The sequence below is a fragment of the Ammospiza caudacuta genome, chromosome 23 (genome assembly GCF_027887145.1).
Source record: "Ammospiza caudacuta isolate bAmmCau1 chromosome 23, bAmmCau1.pri, whole genome shotgun sequence".
NCBI lineage: Eukaryota > Metazoa > Chordata > Aves > Passeriformes > Passerellidae > Ammospiza > Ammospiza caudacuta.
The window spans coordinates 9,264,855-9,283,535 of record NC_080615.1 but is presented as its reverse complement, the minus strand read 5'-3'; the positions used below and the strand labels follow the sequence as shown (position 1 = coordinate 9,283,535).

General features: G+C 46.4%; 3 protein-coding genes across 4 annotated transcripts; 2 read left to right on the top strand and 1 right to left on the bottom strand.

Moving 5' to 3' along the window:
* The first annotated feature begins 322 nt into the window (after positions 1–322).
* Positions 323–5,743, top strand: DPAGT1 (dolichyl-phosphate N-acetylglucosaminephosphotransferase 1). Of its 2 annotated transcripts, XM_058819148.1 has the most exons (9): positions 329–779; positions 857–977; positions 1,063–1,276; positions 1,791–1,937; positions 2,070–2,154; positions 2,605–2,793; positions 3,423–3,510; positions 3,847–4,002; positions 5,180–5,743. In XM_058819148.1, exons 1-9 carry the CDS (start codon positions 625–627, stop codon positions 5,243–5,245), a joined length of 1,221 nt encoding a protein of 406 aa, XP_058675131.1. In that variant the 5' UTR covers positions 329–624; the 3' UTR covers positions 5,246–5,743. The 2 variants fall into 2 exon arrangements, with proteins under 2 accessions (XP_058675133.1, XP_058675131.1); XM_058819150.1 differs by lacking the exon at positions 3,847–4,002 and having other exon boundaries at positions 323–779.
* Positions 5,744–7,709: 1,966 nt separating this feature from the next.
* On the top strand, positions 7,710–8,111 carry LOC131567504 (histone H2A). The gene has a single exon (XM_058819151.1). The coding sequence runs from the start codon at positions 7,710–7,712 to the stop codon at positions 8,109–8,111; it is 402 nt and encodes a 133-aa protein (XP_058675134.1).
* Positions 8,112–8,921: 810 nt separating this feature from the next.
* Positions 8,922–18,679, bottom strand: HMBS (hydroxymethylbilane synthase). The gene is made up of 13 exons (XM_058818985.1): positions 18,509–18,679; positions 16,888–16,960; positions 16,186–16,235; positions 16,037–16,092; positions 14,843–14,920; positions 14,461–14,538; positions 12,923–12,998; positions 12,117–12,230; positions 11,552–11,590; positions 10,568–10,687; positions 10,285–10,338; positions 9,594–9,680; positions 8,922–9,379 (listed from the first exon to the last, which is right to left on the bottom strand). The coding sequence occupies exons 1-13, from the start codon at positions 18,653–18,655 to the stop codon at positions 9,206–9,208; spliced, it is 1,146 nt and encodes a 381-aa protein (XP_058674968.1). The 5' UTR covers positions 18,656–18,679; the 3' UTR covers positions 8,922–9,205.
* Positions 18,680–18,681: the final 2 nt, after the last annotated feature.

Genomic DNA, 18,681 nt, shown 5'->3' with positions numbered 1-18,681 from the left:
CTCGCGCATTCGGCACCCGGGTAACACGCCTCGCCACCCCGCCTGCCGGCGGTGACTGCGCTGGCCGGGACTCGCCCGCAAGCGCGGATCCCCAGACCTGGGCAAAAGGCGGTTCCGGCTGGCAGGCGGCGGAGCCGTCGCTCATTCAGCGCGGCCGCGGTCCCGGCCGCCCGCCCTCCTCTGGGACTCACTCGCATCCCGCATGGGAGGAAGTGACGTACCAATAAAGAACGGGGGGGGGGGGGCAGGGTGGCCATAGCGGTTGTGGGCATTGCGGGGCGGAGTCCGTGGGCCGTCCCTGGGCGAGTGCTGCTCCCGGCGCAGAGTTTCGGAGGAACCTCGCGGAGGAGGAGAAGCACCGCGAACCTTAGCACCGGGGACAAACCCCTCCATACACCCTCAGCGCGGCGGAAACCGCTACCGATCCCGGCCGTCCTGCTAGCAGAGCTCCGTGCCGGCAGGAGACTCATGCCAGGGCCAAAGATGGCGCCCCCGCCCCCGATAGGCCGCGATGGCCCCGCGCATCCGGCGCCGCCCGCGTAACGCCCGGCCGGGAAGGCGGTGGGCAGCGCCCCCGCCCGGCCTCGCTCCGCGCCCTTGGCAGGGGCAGCGCCCGCCGCGGCCATGGCGGCCTGGCCCACTGTGCCCCTCCTAATCAACCTCGGCGGGTCGCTGCTGGGCTTCGCGGCCACGCTCACGCTGATTCCGGCCTTCACGGACCACTTCCTCGCCGCGCGGCTCTTCGGGGAGGACCTCAACAAGACCTCAAGGCGGCCCGTGTGAGTAGCGCTGCCCCAGAGAGCTGCCCCGCGGGGGCGGCCCAGGCACGGCTGACTCCCCCCGCTCTACCTTCCAGCCCCGAAGCACAGGGCGTGATCAGCGGTGCCGTGTTCCTGATCATCCTCTTCTGCTTCATCCCCGTGCCCTTCCTGAGATGTTTTGTGGAGGAGCAGTGCGCGGCCTTTCCTCACGACGAGGTGAGGTTCGTCTAGTGCTGCAAGCGTGGCAGGCAGGGGCAGGGAGTGGCCACCGGTGACCGGGGTCCTGTTCTCTGTCCTGCAGTTCGTGGAGCTCATCGGTTCGCTCCTTGCCATCTGCTGCATGATTTTCCTGGGCTTTGCAGATGATGTTCTGAACCTGCGCTGGCGCCACAAGTTGCTTCTTCCTACCATGGCTTCCCTCCCACTGCTCATGGTTTACTTCACCAACTTTGGGAACACGACCATTGTGGTGCCTAAGCCCTTCCGGGTGCTGCTGGGCATGCACTTGGACCTGGGTAAGTTTATGAATCACCAGAAGCTGTCATCCATGTGGCAAGGGATCACATTGAGCACTTCTTACTGCAGAGGGAGCAGACTAAGAATTTGCTTAAGTAATCAGTAAGAGAGTGGCAGTCCACCCACTAAACATTAGGCTGGAAAGAACATCCAGAAACCCAGTGCACATTCAGGTGTGCATAGACAGACGCCAGTCATTTTCCCATGATCCTGGCAATACAGCTGAGTAGTGGGGCACACAGCACATGGCTGATAACATCAGGATGTTAGAAAGACAGAAACAGCACTACAGCTGGCCACCATGTCACGGCAGTTTGTCACAGTACATGTACACATGACAGCCAGCTTGTAAGAGAGGAAGCAATCTTATTTGTAAGCTACCACTATCAAAACTCACTGAGATTGTTAGGTAATAGGTTGTTTTATAAAGCAAGAAGTGAGAGCTTCAGTGAATTGGTCTAGGGCCTGCTTTGCCTCCAAATACTGATGCATTTGGCTTGCTCTGCTCTGCAGGTATCCTCTACTACGTGTACATGGGTATGCTAGCAGTGTTCTGCACTAATGCCATCAACATTCTTGCTGGAATTAATGGAATTGAAGCAGGACAGTCGCTGGTGATAGCTGCTTCCATTATCATATTCAATATTGTAGAGCTAAACGGTAAGGAAAATAACAAACCTTTGTGGGCACAAAAAGCAAAGGGTGATTGAATTTTAGATTTCAGTAGCTGGTATTACTAAAAATGAACCAGTCTTGTCTTATCACAAACACATGTTTTTCTTTTTTCTATAGGGGATTATCAAGATGATCACATTTTTTCTCTCTACTTCATGATTCCCTTTTTTTTTACCACACTGGGCCTATTTTACTACAACTGGTAAGAGGACAGACATTCAGAATTTGTTTGGAAGCATCCTTTCCCTCTAGTTTCTCCCTTTTTGAATGAACAAAACCACTTAACCACCTCCAGGTGTGGAACACTGGAGTGTAGAGAGGTTTCTTGCCAGATCCAAAAACACAAAGCATGGATTGTTTTGTATTAAAACAATTGTGGTCACACCAGCTCACCCAGACATGCAGAATACACTGTCTCCTGTGCCTCACTGGCTGGCTTTTCATACAATATTCTCCGCAAGTCAGGTGGTGGGTCCCACTCCTGCAATTTTTAGAATAAATACCTACAATTGTTTTTACTGCGTAGATCTGCTGCAGATCTCCATTGTCCCCTGACCTGCAATGTGGGCACACAATCAGTGGTTATAAATAGTCGTTTTTGAGGCAATAGCAGTCATGTCAGACCTTTGCTTTTCTGCTCCATGGATTACAGGTACCCATCTCGAGTGTTTGTTGGGGATACCTTCTGCTACTTTGCTGGCATGACCTTTGCTGTGGTGGGGATCTTGGGACACTTCAGCAAAACAATGCTGCTTTTTTTCATCCCACAAGTACTCAACTTCCTCTATTCATTGCCTCAACTCTTCCACGTCATTCCTTGTCCCCGTCACCGGCTACCGAGGTAATGTACCAAGTGACCTATAGTGGTACTACAGGTTGTGTCTTTTACCTCCAACACCAGCTGAGAAAGGTGGTGGAAGGTGCTCTTTTTAAAAGCCGTCCAAGTATGCTTTTTCTTTAAAAGACAGCAGCTCACTCTGCTAGCTACAGTCAGATCATACAGTAGAGGTTTTTCAAAGAAGTGCACTTCTCTGACCAGCCCACCCCTCAGATACAGAATGATTTTTAACAAGGTTAGAACATGATGATTCCAACCTACAAGATCGAGAGAAATTGACACAGGCTGCTTTTAATACTGCGGTAGTGGGATCTGCTAAGATTTCACAGTAACAAGCATTCTATATAGCACTATGCCACATCAGCAGTTCTCTCTGCAGATGTTAGATTCTTCTGTTTTATTCTTTAAACTACACAGCATATATTGGGGGTGCAATGGGAAGGAGTCTTCTCTGCCCCACTTGAGGGGCTAGATACTAGCAGCTGGTTTTAAGTATTATTTTAAGTATTATTTAACAGGTTATTCCTGTTTCTTCCACCACTGGATTTCTTTCTCAGCTGTGGATCGAAGTCTGCTTACAAAGTGATCTATCTCCTTGTTGCATCTGGACTAATTTTAAATGTTTCTTTTAGGCTTAATCCTAGTACAGGCAGGTTGGAGATGAGCTACTCCAAATTCAAAACTAAGAGCCTCTCTGCCCTGGGAACAAGCATTCTGAAGGTAATTTGTGGACAACATTCAAAATTCAGGTGCATTTTGAGGCAGTCATCAAGTGAAAGAGAAACAGGGTGGGAGAAAATGCAGAACTTCAGAGTTCAATAGTTACTGAAGAAAGTCTGTTACCATCCCTCCCAGTCACTTGATTGTGTTAAAAATCAGTCTTTCAGAATAACCACACATAGAAGTACCCCAGGACCATCATAAGTCTGTCCTCCCTTTTTGGTAAGACCACAACCAGGATTTCAGGGCTGGTGCAGCAAAAGGGGTCTTGAGCAAGATTAGCCAGTGAACACCAAACATACCTGGTGAAATAGCGTCCAATATTTCTTTCCTCAGGTAGTCAAGATCTTGCACGTAGTAGATGTGAGGAGTGGAACAGATGAAGATGGCGAATACACTGAATGCAATAATATGACACTTATTAATTTTGTCATAAAGCTGATCGGACCCACCCACGAGCGAAATCTCACTCTTCTGTTGCTACTCATTCAGGTCAGACAAAGGGTTCCGCCAGTAGAAAGGTTTACTCTGCAACAGAAACAGATCCAAGTCAGTATCAAGAGCTTTAAGGGGAAAGTAAAATATTGTGCTCTTCACACAAAGTGCAGTTGAGCTGTGGAGCTTGAGGAGAATAAGAGGTTTACACACTTCAAGGGGGGAAGAAATCCACACACACCTCCCTGTTCAATTGAGAGCTTATAAAAAAAGTCAGAAGGTTAGCTTAAGAAGATTCCCAAGGCACGAATCATTGGTTGCAAGAAAAACGTGAGCACAGCAGAGTGCCTTGCCATATCACTGACTCAAGACAGCCTTTTGGTACGTTCCTGTTTTTCAGTAATACAAAATAACAGTCTCACAGTTGTCACCAGCAAGTGGACTTGCATAAGGATGGCATGTGGCTCAGCAGTCTCTCAGTCTGAGGGGCATGCGGGAGCATTTTGAAGCCACTTGGAGTATAAGGATATGCTTCACAGATCCTGCCACTACCTCTATTCAGCATGTGAATTCTCGAGCATAGTGTAGTGAAAACACCGCTTTTTGAAAGGCCTGCATTGGTTAACTGGCCACAATAAAATCCTTCTTTTCATCTTCAGATTTAAGATAAGGGATTCTTACTAGGAAAGAGACACTTAGCCAGAGTCCAATTTGAGAGGGAGAGCTTGCAACGAAAGCCTGTTGAGGGCTTAGGCAGATGACATTGGGGATGGGAGAAGAAAGGAAGTAGATAGCACTTATCTTGATCCCAGTCACAGCAGAGAAGTCCTGATAGCACCTTATTGTAAGGGTACTGAATTTCAGCTTTGACATAAGGTATTTTCCATTACAAACCATGGGGTTTATGTTAAAATAACATAAAATTTATGTTAAAATTCCTTAAGGGGGAAGGAGTTATTCTCAAACTCTTATCTCGTGCACATATTCTTAGAATGTGACTGTGTGCAGGCACAATGAAAAATCTCCCACTGATACCTAAAATCATTAGAGAAAGAAACAATGTCTTTGGATAGACTTCTGCGACTTCCTATACCAAAAAAAAGTAGTCTTTAGTTGCTATTTTATGAAATGAGGCATGCTGGAAAGCTTAGTAAATCCATTTGGAAAGGAGGAATCTGACAGCCTGTAAACCATTTGACAGTATGTTTCTGTTATGTGTCTGATTTTTACCTAGGTCCTTGGCAGCACGATTGCATTTTCGATCCGGTACCAACTAGTGCGCTTGTTTTATGATGTCTGACTGACTGTCAGGAGTGAGGGAAAGAGTTCTACCTGGCAGTCCATTTTATCCAGTTGCTTGACCAACTGATGATTGAACTGATGTTGCTCCCACCCTCTGGGAACCTCAGAATACCTGTCAAAACACAAGCAACTGCTTTGCGTGGGCTAGTTTTGAACCGGGATGTTCTTTGTGCACCAAAGGCTTTTGTCCAATTCTGTGATAGAAAAGATTCACTACTACTCGGACATCATTGTTACTAGGAATACCTTTTAGAAGGGAAGCAAATGATAGCACTTAGGGAAAGTGGGAAAGGTGGAATCTCTGTACGTCTAACAAAGACTACTGTTCACCAAGAGAGAAAACAGCAACTTTAATTTCTGTGAGCAGAATAAGTAAACCAGACTCCATTCCTGGCTTCTCCAATCCTGTTTTTGGTCCATGGACACAGAATGACATGTTATAACCCGTACTCAAAACTAAGAGTGCTCCAAGAATAAAATAATTCATGGTACCCTTTCCCCTGCAGTGGTTTGCCTTGACAACATTGACATGCAGTGAAACTAGGTTGTGTGATCCATCTCTAGCTTTCTACCCTGTTAGGCAGCTGATCATTTCTGCAGTGGACACTCCCTCTTTTTTTATGGCTACTGGGAATGTTCCTGCTGATAAGCTTTTAATTCTGAATACCTTTATAGTCTGCCTTCCTCCCTGGAAGAGGACATGCCTGAAACAGACTAGCAGAGTAAGGATCACTATGTCCTTGTTTTAACAGGGCATCAGTAAGGTCCTTTTATTAATGCGGAACTATAACTGCTAACTGCCAGTCCCTTTTCTTCAAATACAAACAATTATTTATAGAGCAGTATTTAGCACCATAGTTCAACACAGAATTGCTACCTACCTGACAGAAAAACATAGCACAGGCATTGGAGTACCAGGTTATAGTCTTTGCAAGTGCAGCGGTAGTGAAAGTGAAATAATGCAACAGCAGAAACAGGAATGCTGAGGTGGCTAAGAGAAGAAATTGCCAGGCCCAGTACACCAATAGATGCAAGGGCAACGGACCTCCCCACACCCAAGTCCAGCTAGTAACATTGGAATATATTACCAGAAGGCAAAAATGCCTGTGTCCAGCAGCACTGATCAACACAGAAAACACACAGCATTCACGTACGAATGGTATGAGTGCCTGAATCCTCTTCCTCCTCTCCAGCCAATCAGTTTGTAAGTATGCTAATACAGTACATTCATTAACACATACACACAAACATCATGAAATCATTCAGTACCTGGCCTTAAACAGTCTGTCCAGTAACCAGTTGCTGGATTTCCTGGCATCAGGGCGTATGAACAGAGAAATTAATCTCCCTGCTAGCTCATCTAGGAATGTGGCCTTCCAATAGGTATTTCTCAGGCAGCCAATCCATTTTTCCCAGTAAACTGGCTCAGCCCTACCTCCAGTAAGCATCCTGCTGACCCTGATCTCTCCCATACCTGGTCGTGGGCTCCAAAGCCCATTCTCCTACTTGCTCTGTAGTCTGGCTCCTTCGCTAGGGATCACACGCGCTTGCATTCCACCTAGCCCTGGCCCCTCCTTGCATGTGCTGAAGTCTTTCCATTTGCTGGAACCACTGGCTGCTCTGATCTGTGTCCTAACATCAGTTGCTGGCACTTAGACCTCCAGAGGCACACAGCATAGTCTGCTCACTCTGGGGGAAAAAAACCATACATAACATATGGGTTAAGTAAGACAGCACAGACTGCAGAGATAATTCTTACTGATCAGCAACATTTTAAAACATTACCACTTCCTTCACTTTTATTTTTCCTTCAGTGTTTCCATGGGTTTTTTTCCTCCTCATCCACTTTGACTCCTCACTCTCCTTTGGTGCTTCTCTTAATATACCCATATTAGGAACTCATATCTCACACATTCCCAGAATTCCCTGAAAAGGATCTCATGGTAGGCTTTTTCACATCCCTAACTGCTCTTCCCCCAATGTGCCGCCCTAACGCAAATGGCCCTACAGACAGGGATGCCTCTCAGTCTGTAGGCACGCGGGGAGCCCCTCTACCTCGCTCTGGGTGAAAGCCAGGCCCAGGGACTGACTCCAGCCCTCATAAAGCACTGTGCACCTGGCCAGGCGGCACGAAGCGCTCTGTGGGATTGGTCTCCCCCCGCAGTGGGCGGGCCGGCACCGCGCATCTCGCTGGGCCGGCGAAAGGGCCCCACCGATAACCTGGGCGTGGTTTAAATTTGGCGCCTCGCTCGCTGATTGGTCGGACCCCGCCCAACACATTCAGAGCAAACGCGCTGGTATCACACAAGCGACCAGTCAGCAAAAAGCTTCTTTCGGCAAACGCACCAATAGCTAGGGACAGTGGCGCTGTCCAATGAGCTGGACTCTACTTGGCGGGAGGTTATAAAAATGCTGGGCGCGCTACTTCCAGTCGTATCGGTTCAGCAGCGGAGTGAGACGCCATGTCTGGCCGTGGCAAGAGCGGCGGTAAGGCCCGTGCTAAGGCCAAGTCTCGCTCGTCCCGGGCTGGGCTGCAGTTCCCGGTGGGGCGCGTTCACCGACTGCTGCGGCGCGGGCACTACGCGGAGCGGGTGGGAGCTGGTGCGCCCGTCTATCTGGCGGCCGTGCTCGAGTACCTGACCGCTGAGATCCTGGAGCTCGCGGGCAACGCGGCACGCGACAACAAGAAGACGCGCATCATCCCCCGTCACCTGCAACTAGCGGTGCGCAACGACGAGGAGCTCAACAAGCTGTTGGGCGGCGTTACCATCGCGCAGGGCGGCGTCCTGCCCAATATTCAGGCCGTTCTGCTGCCCAAGAAGACCAGCAAGAGGGGCAGTGGGCAGCAGTCGCAGGAGTACTAAGCAGGCCGGCCCTCCCGGCCCAACTCAAAGGCCCTTTTCAGGGCCACCCCATTGCTCACCGGGAGAGCTGCGATCCGCGGAGGAGGGAAGGGGACGAGAGGCGTGGCCGGCTGTGGCAGCGGGGGGCGGGGAGGAGAGAAGCGGCCCGGGACCAGTCAAAAACTGAGCGTGAGAGCTGCTCCGTAAGGACCCGTTATTTTAACTCTTACCTACCTCTGGTACATTCAGTGGACGTTGCCTAGAAAATAAAACTACAAAACTGCATTATTTACGAAACAGCACCCCAACACGGTGCCGTTACAGTGTTTCTGCAAGACACTGTAACAATCAAACCCTGCTCAGAGGGTGCTGACCTAGTAGCCAAGCGCAGGAAGCGACAGTATCTGGAATTCGGGCTTCTGCTTCAGCTCCCCCTTCACCGGCAAGTCTAGCTAACTGGCTCTCATGACTTGTGCACAAACATACAAGGGAAATCAAAATGGCTGTCCGCCCCCTCATTTAATACTAGCCAATCCAGCTAGTATAGCTAATATACATACACATAGTATCTAATACTAGCCAATTGCCTAGTGTATCAGGTGCATCTACCCAATAACTCAATTTACCTTCACTAAGGCCAAGGATGAATGTAGCATCTCTGCTACTTTACTATAAGGAACATGGTGTCAGGAACCTAATGGGAGCCTTCAGTGATCCAGTGAGTGAAAAGGCCCAAATAATGCCTCCCAAAAGCACTCAGCACAGTACAGCATTTTAGTACCAGCACAGTTGTGTATCCGATTATAACCCAATGGTCACTTTGCTCCTAAATGGAACTGAACACTTAAAGGCTTTTATTTTATTTTTAATTTTTTCTTTCAGCTCTCTAGCTACAAAAGTTGTTGACAATACTTCATGGAGATGCTTAACAGTTTAGAGAAATGTGGAGAGGGGTGAAAACTCTGAAGAGCAGAAACTACTCAAGTTAACTTCATATTTCAGGTTTTTTGCACCCAAACATCAGGTAAGACTGGTGTGAATGTTGAAATAAATCCCTCCAGAGGATCACGATGTAGCTGCAGAGTTGTAGCACTCCTGTTGGCAACACCGCAGGTTCAGCGGGCATCATTGAGCTGCCTTGCCACGCTAAGGATATGCTTTGCTCCCTTGCTCAGAAGTAAACTAGCTAGTTCAACACCCAGGTTCTCTGCAGCTTCCTGGGCCCGACCAGGAACGTTCTTGGCTGTGATGCCAACATGCTGCACGTCGTCATTCGGTCCGTCTTCATTCTGCAAATATAAACGCCTCAAAGTAAGGCAGCAGGAGAACAGTGGGCAAGGAATTAAGACACCCATGAAACAGGGTAAAACTGTTTGAAGAGCCTCAAGAACAGTGTGCTGTTACAGGTTACAAGAAACCAGACCAAATATAATCTATTTCTAAAGGCCCAGTTTTTGTCATTTAGCTTCAGGTTTGAATTTTGAAGCCACATGATTCATGTACCTGATGGGGATAACTAACACCAGTCTGCATGGTCTCCTTCAGGCTATCAGATCCATCCAAGCTGTAGACTGCTCCTGTCAAATACAACTTGGAAAAATATATAGAATGGATTATTACCACATTAACAAACAAACAGGCAGCCAACTACCCCCTCTTTAAAAAAACCCACCCAATATACAAAGCTAAGTCCGTCATCATTGGGAAGGGCTTTTGTCATGCAGTGGGATCAGCGTGAATAGCAGTACAATACAAATATAAAGAAAAGTAATCCCTGTTAGGGAAAATGTGACTTCTCAAGGAAAAGGCTGAAGTTTTTTTCTAGTTTCCCACCTCCTTAATCACATTCCACTGTATAAAAATAGGTTTGGTAGGGTCAAAAGCAATACTTTCAGACCTCAGGACAGTAGGAAATAAGCAGAGGGGTGGAGGGGAGAATCTGGTATATATTATAAGGGAATTTTCTGAAAGACAGCTTCAGTAGCCAGACCCATGGTTGTACTCCTGCTTTGGACACAAACACAGAAGGGTCAAGTCAGGAGACTGTCTGCCCTAACTGGCTATACAGTATACCAATATATATAGTATAAAAGGTATCTACCTGCTGAAATTAGCTTCAGGAAAAGATACAGAAACGTGCACACACTTGGCGCTTTTCAGAAATAATCAATGAAAAATACAATGTACTCCTCACCTGGCCATCCTTCAGCAGGGTGTTGACAGCAACAGGGACGCTACATCCACCCTCCTAAAACACAAAGCAGCTGACACTGAGGCTCCTACCCAACACATTCAAAGCAGAGGCCTCTGAAAAGTTTAGGCTGCACACAACCCTGCCCATCACTCTTCTGGCCCTTTTCGATTCAGAAGTACTCTGCAGTTTTAGAGAAGTGTAACAGATTTCCCATATTATGGCATCAAGTCAACTAGCAGATCAGTATTTACTGCTGCAGGCAGAGGAATGGTGCCAGACCTACCAAATGCTTCATAAAGGCTCTCTCAGCAATGCAGCACAACACAGTGTCTGCATCTTGTAGGGCAGATACCATATTCAGTATCTCTTGGTCTTTGGCACGAACTTCCACTGCTAAGGCACCCTAGAAGAAGAAACACACAACAAAATATAATTCTTCAACTACATACATCAGCATTGATCATGAAACAGAACTCAGAGGCTCAGACCCTTTTCACTAAGGGAAAAACAATGCTCACAGAAATGAATTATGATACACTCCGCTGGGTGCATGGTCATCCTACAGTAGCTGCTATAAACAGAGGATCAGGACTTATTCAGGCAAGTGTTAAAAGATCATGCTGCCACCTCAAACCATTCTAGAACTCTGCAGGTACTTGACAAATGCATGATCAAAATCACTTTTTCAGACTGAATGTGCAGATTTGTCACTTACAATCACTAACAGATCACCAGCTGCAGTTTACCAAGTTGATACTAGCTGCATAACCTCAGCCACGCAGCCAGCATGCACTAGAACAGTCCGCCCACCCAAAAACAGGAGCACTAAGAATGTGCTCCAAGACAGGTGTTTCAGCTCCACCCTGCAGGAGTCAGGACATCATGCACAAAGGAGGGAGCATCACAGACCAAAGACACTGCAGTGGCTTTGCACAGTTATCCTGATGGAGCGTCATACTGACCCTGCCAGAACCTGCCCCATATCTGCCGTGTTGCCCCACTGTAGTAATGTGCAAATCCCGCATGGATTTACCTTTCCCATTTACTGTTTTTTCTATTACTGATAGGAACCAGCCCCTAACACACTGGGTAGAAGAGCAGACTTCCAGTCTCCTATCAAGTTGTGCCTCAAGCAGTTTAACAGCCAAGAAAAGAGATCAAAGTACTTTTCTGACAACCAAGATGCGAGAAGTCTTCATCGCAGTTAACTAATATCATATTGCTGCTGGCTTTCAGTGCCCTTTAAGAAACAAAAGTTGTAAAGTACCTGTCCAACAGCATACAGACAATCTTCAGGGCCTAGGAGCTGGAAGAAAGTAAAATCAAGAGTTAATTCAAGTTGCACTATTCACAATATAGAAAACAAGAGCCAGATAGCCAGATTCCTGTCTCTAATATGAACTGATTTCATGTCAGACCAAAGAAATATCACCTCTCCCTTCCCATGCCTCAGTGTTTCCACCACAAAAGTGAGATAACGCACTTTCCATCAACTGAAGTAGAACACTTTGTGAATTAGCTAATCACTAAAATCTCAACCTTGCACACTGCTGCGTTGCTAGACACAAGTGCTGTGAAGTGCTATGAGACAACTAGATTACAAACTGTTACCGAACCGTGCAAAGTTGAACATGAAAAATTTCCGCATGAAAAAAAAAGCAACCAACCAAAAAACCCAACCACTCCTTCCAGAAGTGCCTCAAATCAAAGCTAACATGGCAACGGAGTCAGGAGATTGCATGCCTATCTTGGATAGGACAATCACAAGGTCTGAAAGGCAAACAGTTGGTGTTTCATCAGAGAATGGTATTTTCTGCTTTGCTGCACCTCACCTGGCCAATGCGATTTTCCCAGCCCATTCTCTTCAGCCCAGCAGCAGCCAGGATGATGGCACTGAAGTCTTCCTTCTCATCTAGCTTCTTTAAACGGGTATTTAAGTTTCCTCTCTGTAGAAGTGATTAAGCAAGCATAGAAACAGCCAGAAAACAGTCCTACAACCAACTGAGTCTTTACAGACTGTACAGAATCCAACAGTCTCCAAATGAGAATGTCAGTACATCCTGAAAGTGTTAAATATGCACAATTGTTTCTTAAAATAGAATTCTGCCAAGTATTATGGAATATTAATTCAAGCGCTGATTCTACAAAGATACGTACACCATTGAAGTACACTATTAGCACCTAACTCCTTCTGCACTGCAAAGAACTCTGCTCCTAGGACTGAAGTAACAATGCCTTTTCTTAGCAGGTCAGCCATCCTTAACAGAATGAGTGGTCCAAACAGCATCCAGGGTTACTGGAAACCCAGCAACATTTGGTCACGTGCCTGTGACAAACACATGGAAGGCACCATCATGCAGTTTTTCAAACACTGCAAAACATACAATTCATCTCTATGCTGAACCCCCAGCTAGATCAAGGCTGGCTGCTTCTTCACAGCCTCACGAGAAGCAGAGGACAGAATGGCTACAGAGCTATATCCCCCTCAGAACAGGGTAGTGGAGAACAGCCTTTGAAGAAGGAGTTTGCTCTTTGAAGTCAAGTCGCACAAATCAGCCTCGAATCTGGATTTTACACAAAGTTGTACTTTCCTGTTTGCAGCTTTACCCAGCTCCCGCGGCTTTCCAGGAAAGGATACAATATCCCTGAATTCTAAATGAGGGAACTTCTTCTTGAGCTGAGCTGCTCTCCGAAGTGAACTGGTTCCAATCACACTGCAGGGAAAAATATACTCACTGAAATCCAGAACACTCCTAACAGTTACCTCCAGCCACATATAGGACAGAAGATTCAAGGAAACAAATGGTAACCTTTTTTTTTTTTAGTTGAAATGAAGATCAAAAAACCAGTCAATGATTTGTATCTCCTTAGAAGAAAGAAAACCACTCTGTGAAGTTTAGCACAAAGCACGTCTGAAGCAACTCCCAAGGAGGCAATTTACAGGATATGCTTCTGATGAGCACTCCCTAGCCACTGTCAAGGACTGATGAAACATCATTGAAAGACAATATTTTTCACAGAAAAAAGACTCCACTGCCCCAAAATGAACTAGACAAAGCCAGACAACTAAGTGATGAAGTGACTAAAATAGAGGAACTTCATCAAAGAGAGAAATGCATTAAGCAGAGGACCTTTTAGTATATAACTGGAAACCACAGAAAACTGCAAGTGTGGGCATTTCCTTTCTCGAGATATATGCTGTTCACTTCTTTTCATAGAATCATATTATATGCTGATTTGGAAGGAATCCATCAGGATCACTGAGTTCCAACTCCTAGCCCTGTGCAGCACACCCCAAGAATCCCACCATGTGCCCAAGAGAGTTGTCCAAATACTCTGTGACCTCTGTCAGGCTTGGCGCTGTGACCACTTCCCTGAGGAAGTGGTCCCAGTGTTGAAACATTCTCTGGGTGATGAACCTTTTCTCAATATTCAACCTAAACCTCCCCTGATTCAGCTTCATGCAGTTTCTTTGAGTCCTGTCTCTGGTCATGAGACTGAAGAAATCAGTATGTGCTCTTCTGCTTCTTCCTTCTGGAAACCTGAACCCTAAGCCAGATGTGATTTTCCTGCTATCCAAATGCACAGAAACACAAGTCTTTGTGTCATGGCTAGTTTATTTCTTTCACTTTCATATATAAAAAAGTATCTTTCTAATAGATACCTTAATCTGAGTAATTTCACTTATCTGTCTCAGACAAAGGATTCCAATAATCTCTACTGAAAGACAGGTCATTAAAAATGGAGAAACCACAAGAAAGTGATGCCAAAAACAACGAAGAAATCAGAAGAGGCTGAGTGAGAACTGAAGCACAGTTCAGGTCCATGAAAGCCAAAATTCTGCACCAGACAGCCTGTCTGCCTTGTATGCATTCCCTAGCAGTAAGCGGAATACCAAGGAGCGGGAATTCACTCAAGAGATCATGGCAAGAAAGGTGCTAACTTGAGAAAGCATTGCCACTAAAGGGTGGCTTGAGAGATGAACCTCACTCCTGTGAGACAGTGTTACTTTTTCTAGCAAGTGGGTCCAAGTTAATGTCTGTGGAATGCTCACAAAAGGCAGTGTAAAAACCACTGCAGGATAAAGCAATGAGCTGACTGACTTGCCAATGGAAAATATCAACCAACTGACCCCTTCTATTTTTACACCTGTGTTCCCCTTCTTCTCCCACTCACCTCTTTTCAGGAAGGAGGCTCAGTGTTTTTCCGCAGTTTTTGGGATGAAAGACAACAGCGTCAAGTGGATTTTCCCTTCTGCAAAATAATGCAAGTGCAGAATGCCTGACACATCATTTAAGGGAAGGCTGGTAAGGTCAACCGTTCTGCTATCATTTCCTGGAAGAACTACCTCTGGCTCCAAAATACTTCATCATCACTGTACAAGCAAGAATTTTTAGCACACCTGCCAGCTAAGGAACACTAGGGCAGCCCTAGAGTTCCACTAGAGCTTCCACCGGTTTGGAGACCAACCACAGGACCTACACTGCCTTTGCTCTCCTTTACCAACACTATAAAATGCAAGACTCTCAAGAGAATGAAGTCTCATGTCCACACTTACTTGCAGACAGCACCGATCGTAAAGCCAGGAGGAAGAGAAGTTGGCAGGTCCTTCAGGGAGTGAACCACAAGGTCAACCCTAAAAATCAGATGATAGTAATCAGAGAACAGATGGTGGAGCTCATGTGGGGATCTACCAGTGGCCTTCAGGTCACCTACAGAAAAGTTTGAACCTACTCTGGGAATTAATTTGGAGAAGGGAAAAGAATTTCAGGATTCCATAGCCAGGATTACTATACAGTTTTTGTGTTACTCCTAAAAGGCTACTTCACCTTTCTCTGTCTCTCTTTTCCCCTTAGCCAGTGACAAAAGACACCTAAACAATCCGACTGAATGAGGGGAAGACGCTGGAGATGTTTACACAGAGACGCACTGTACCAAAATGCATCAGTATGTGGCTTGGCATCATGTGTCAAACTTTAAGTAACAACAAGCCAAACTACAGGCAACCTGTTTTGTCACACAGGAACCGAGCACAATTGTAAACACTTGAGTCTCCAATAGCTTTTCACCAACTTCACTGAAAATGCAGTATGATGTAACTATGTGGCAGAGATGCAGAAGAATACCTTTGTTTTTAAACATGCTTTAACTAAGGCACCACTGAAACCCTCCTCAGAATATTGAAAAGAAAGAGATTAAATAACAACAAAAGTCCCCCAACACTTCAAACCCATGAAACCAGCACTAGTCTCTCTTTGCTCAGGCATCAGAAGCAAGGTTTTTTGTAGAGACAAGGTGCACAGAACACAGCACAATTTGCCCATGTCAAATTCTCCTGCACATTTAGCTTGCATAAGTTAATAAATTTTAACATTTATAGGATGACAATAAATCTGTTTTGCAATACATTATCACCAGTAAGAAAAGTATTTTTTAAAAAATGTATTCATAAGTATTAATCATATGAGATCACATCCTCCCTGTGTATTACAGCATGTAATACACAAATAACAGAAGAAAACCTAACTGGGGCAGACCAAGTGACACAATAGCTCCACTTCAAAATACATGGCCTGAGCCCAGGGTAGAGAGAAAAAAAGGCGGGGAAAAATCCTTTTGACTTATCAAAGGATTACTTTTTTCAGCCTGAGAGGTACCAGGACTGAAGGAAAGTAGATCACCTATGCAGCAAGCCAAATATTTCCAAAGAGCACCAAATGCTAAGGAGAAAGACAAAACAGTAAGTCCTTACTCATTTCTTTCAAGTGCATTTTCCAACTCCTTGGTGAAGAGGCTCTTCTCTCCAATCTACACATAAATGGAAAAACATAAATCACAAAAGAAGCAACAGCCAATATAACATAAATACAATTAGTTCTTGAATAAAGGAAAATCCTTTACCTTGGAAAGTGCTGTATCCAAGATCTTGTCCCCAGTTGTTGACATGGCCACTGCTCAGAGACAGTACAGGTAAAATGTGAGGCTTGATAAAAGCACTGCGCTTAGGCTGAAAATATCCATGCAGAATGCCACGAGCAGTCACATACTACAGTGTGAACACTGACTCAAGCTCAATACAAGAGCAGCTCACTTCTAGAAGTATATTGCACTTAAGACAAGTGAAATTGAGACTTTCACTGTTCTCAAAAACAGAAGCAAGGTGAAAGAGGGCAGGTTTGGGGAAGAGCTGACCCAGTGGAAACTGCCATGGTCTGTCTCTGGAGTGCCAGTGAACACATGTAAAGCAGTTCCCTTCAGTGCATGGCTGAGCTCCTGTTATTCCTGCTGAAAGCCTTGAGCCCCAGACCAGAAAACGCCCCTAATGCTCAGGAGGGCGCAGCCAAAACAATACAAAGTTTGCAAATGTAGCAACACAACACCATATCCATCGCATACTCAGCACTTAAATCATCAAGGACTTATGAAATCCAGCTATCTCCCCTAGAAGAAACAAGCAGCAGCCACACAACTGAACTGAATTCAGATGGCACTCTCAGATAAATTTAGACAGACCTCCTCCTCCTGACTCTTGCACACAAAGATAACCCGCTGGCTCCTGCTCCTTGCCATCTACCGCAGGGCAACATCCAAAAAAGAACTTACCAATCTCAAAGTGGAGGTCAGGGTATAGCTCACGGAGCATCGTAACTACACTATCGGTCTGAATCCGGGCCAGCTACAAGGAAGCAGAAAACAAAGTCCTAAAGAAAGAGCACATTGTCCATACAGTAGCTAAGGAGGCTTTGCCACTCTCCCACAGCCAGGCATGCATGACCAGTGCATTCTCTCTAAATCAAAAGCATTAGAAATAGGTTGCCTCAAGTTAAATCGCTCATAGGTACAAACTCCTTGAACTGTGTGAACTCCTATCATGACCAGAACACTTCACTGAAGAACTTATTTTATTGACTACAGTGCCACAACAACATCTCCCCATCTCCAGCATTACTGTGGTGCAACCACTGATGAAACACTGCAATAAATGTATCGAGTTAGTGAGAGTGATTACAACAGAAACCTACAGATCACAATTCTCATGCTTTCACTTCTTGGTTTCACCTGTGTGGAACACAACTGCTAAATGATGACCGCTCATCAACAGGTGGGCAGAAAATGTATACAAAACCATTATTCTGTTGCTCCGCAATGAGAGAACAAGTCATATTGCACACTGGACTGTGGTTGAGGTTAGGGTTAAAGCCTCCCGCTTTCTCTAAGAGTATGAATTTTACCAATACTGCAAGCTTTGGGAGAAGCCAGTAGGATTTCACTGAGCTGGCGGAAAAATCCACAGTTAGTGTCAAATATAAGTTACTTATCCTCTATAAGAACAAAGACCTAGTTAGAGTTTCTACAAACACACACACACACACAAAATTAACAGCTTACATCATCATGTACAGCAAGAAACAAATCTCAAAGCAGTAAACTGCATGAAGAACATTCCATTGCACAAGAAAACCAGGAGCAAGTAAAATACAATCATTAGTGTATCATGTTTCTGCACATGCAAGCGGCAGCTGACTCAATCAACTACAGATGAGTTTCAGCTTTTCTCCCACCGAAGGGCTCAAGACCTTTTGGTCATTAACGTCCTTCTCAGGACTGCAGTTCCCTACAAGTGCAATGAATGTATGTAGCTGCTTCCCTTTGTAAAGTGCCCCAAAAGCCTCAGGTTATTACACGAGATAGTATATATGCACGGCTATCTCTCTTGTCCTGATGTCTACGTAAAATGCCTTTGTGACAGCACGGAATTCTTCCTAGAACGTGCTACCAAAAGGAACGAGATTATCTCAGTGCAAAGGCCTGAGGGTCGCTTATCTCTTTGCGAGGCTGCTCCTCCCTACTGTAGCCCGCTGGCAACAGATACCTTCTCTATCTCTGGATACGTCCCTTCCCTGGCCTTTGAGCGGGCTGAAAGCATCAGTTATTGGGGTGTTTTCCCTACAAGAGCTGCACAGACTTTGCAAGTTGGTCCCAGCCAGATCCGGGAGAGACCCGCGCCGTCGCCCCCGGCCCGTGCACCACGACAGTGCTAACAGAGCTGATCGTCTCTGGGTTCCGAAGGAATTCTTCCCGGAATTCCACAGCAGGAGTGGAAACGCGGGAACTCAGGAAGCTGAGGCTGCTCCTCAGCCCCGAGAAGCACGCAGACCCCGCGACGCCCGCAGGGTGCCCCGGCGGCGGCCACTCCCCGCACCGCAATCCTGCCGTTGCCTACCTGGCTCCGGCGGGTGCCCACGCGGATCGCTCTACCATCCACGCCGTTCTCTTCCCGCGGCAGCAACGGGCCGGCGCCCGCTCCGTCGGCCCCCCCGCCAGACTCCGCTCGCCCCAGGCCCACGGCGGCCGCCCCTGGCTCCGCCATGACCTCCGGCCCTCGGCGCCGCGCAG

Bases quoted from the DNA above. Each gene is read 5' to 3' on its own strand.
- DPAGT1 (XM_058819148.1), top strand. From the start codon at position 625: ATGGCGGCCTGGCCCACTGTGCCCCTCCTAATCAACCTCGGCGGGTCG. The intron at 780-856 runs GTGAGTAGCGCT...TCTACCTTCCAG, and splicing joins AAGACCTCAAGGCGGCCCGT to CCCCGAAGCACAGGGCGTGA. The intron at 2,155-2,604 runs GTAAGAGGACAG...CATGGATTACAG, and splicing joins GGCCTATTTTACTACAACTG to GTACCCATCTCGAGTGTTTG.
- LOC131567504 (XM_058819151.1), top strand. From the start codon at position 7,710: ATGTCTGGCCGTGGCAAGAGCGGCGGTAAGGCCCGTGCTAAGGCCAAG.
- HMBS (XM_058818985.1), bottom strand. From the start codon at position 18,655: ATGGCGGAGCCAGGGGCGGCCGCCGTGGGCCTGGGGCGAGCGGAGTCT. The intron at 16,236-16,887 runs GTAAGTTCTTTT...GTCTCTGAGCAG, and splicing joins TGACCTCCACTTTGAGATTG to TGGCCATGTCAACAACTGGG. The intron at 10,339-10,567 runs GTAGGTCTGGCA...TTTGTGTTTTAG, and splicing joins GAGCCTTTATGAAGCATTTG to GAGGGTGGATGTAGCGTCCC.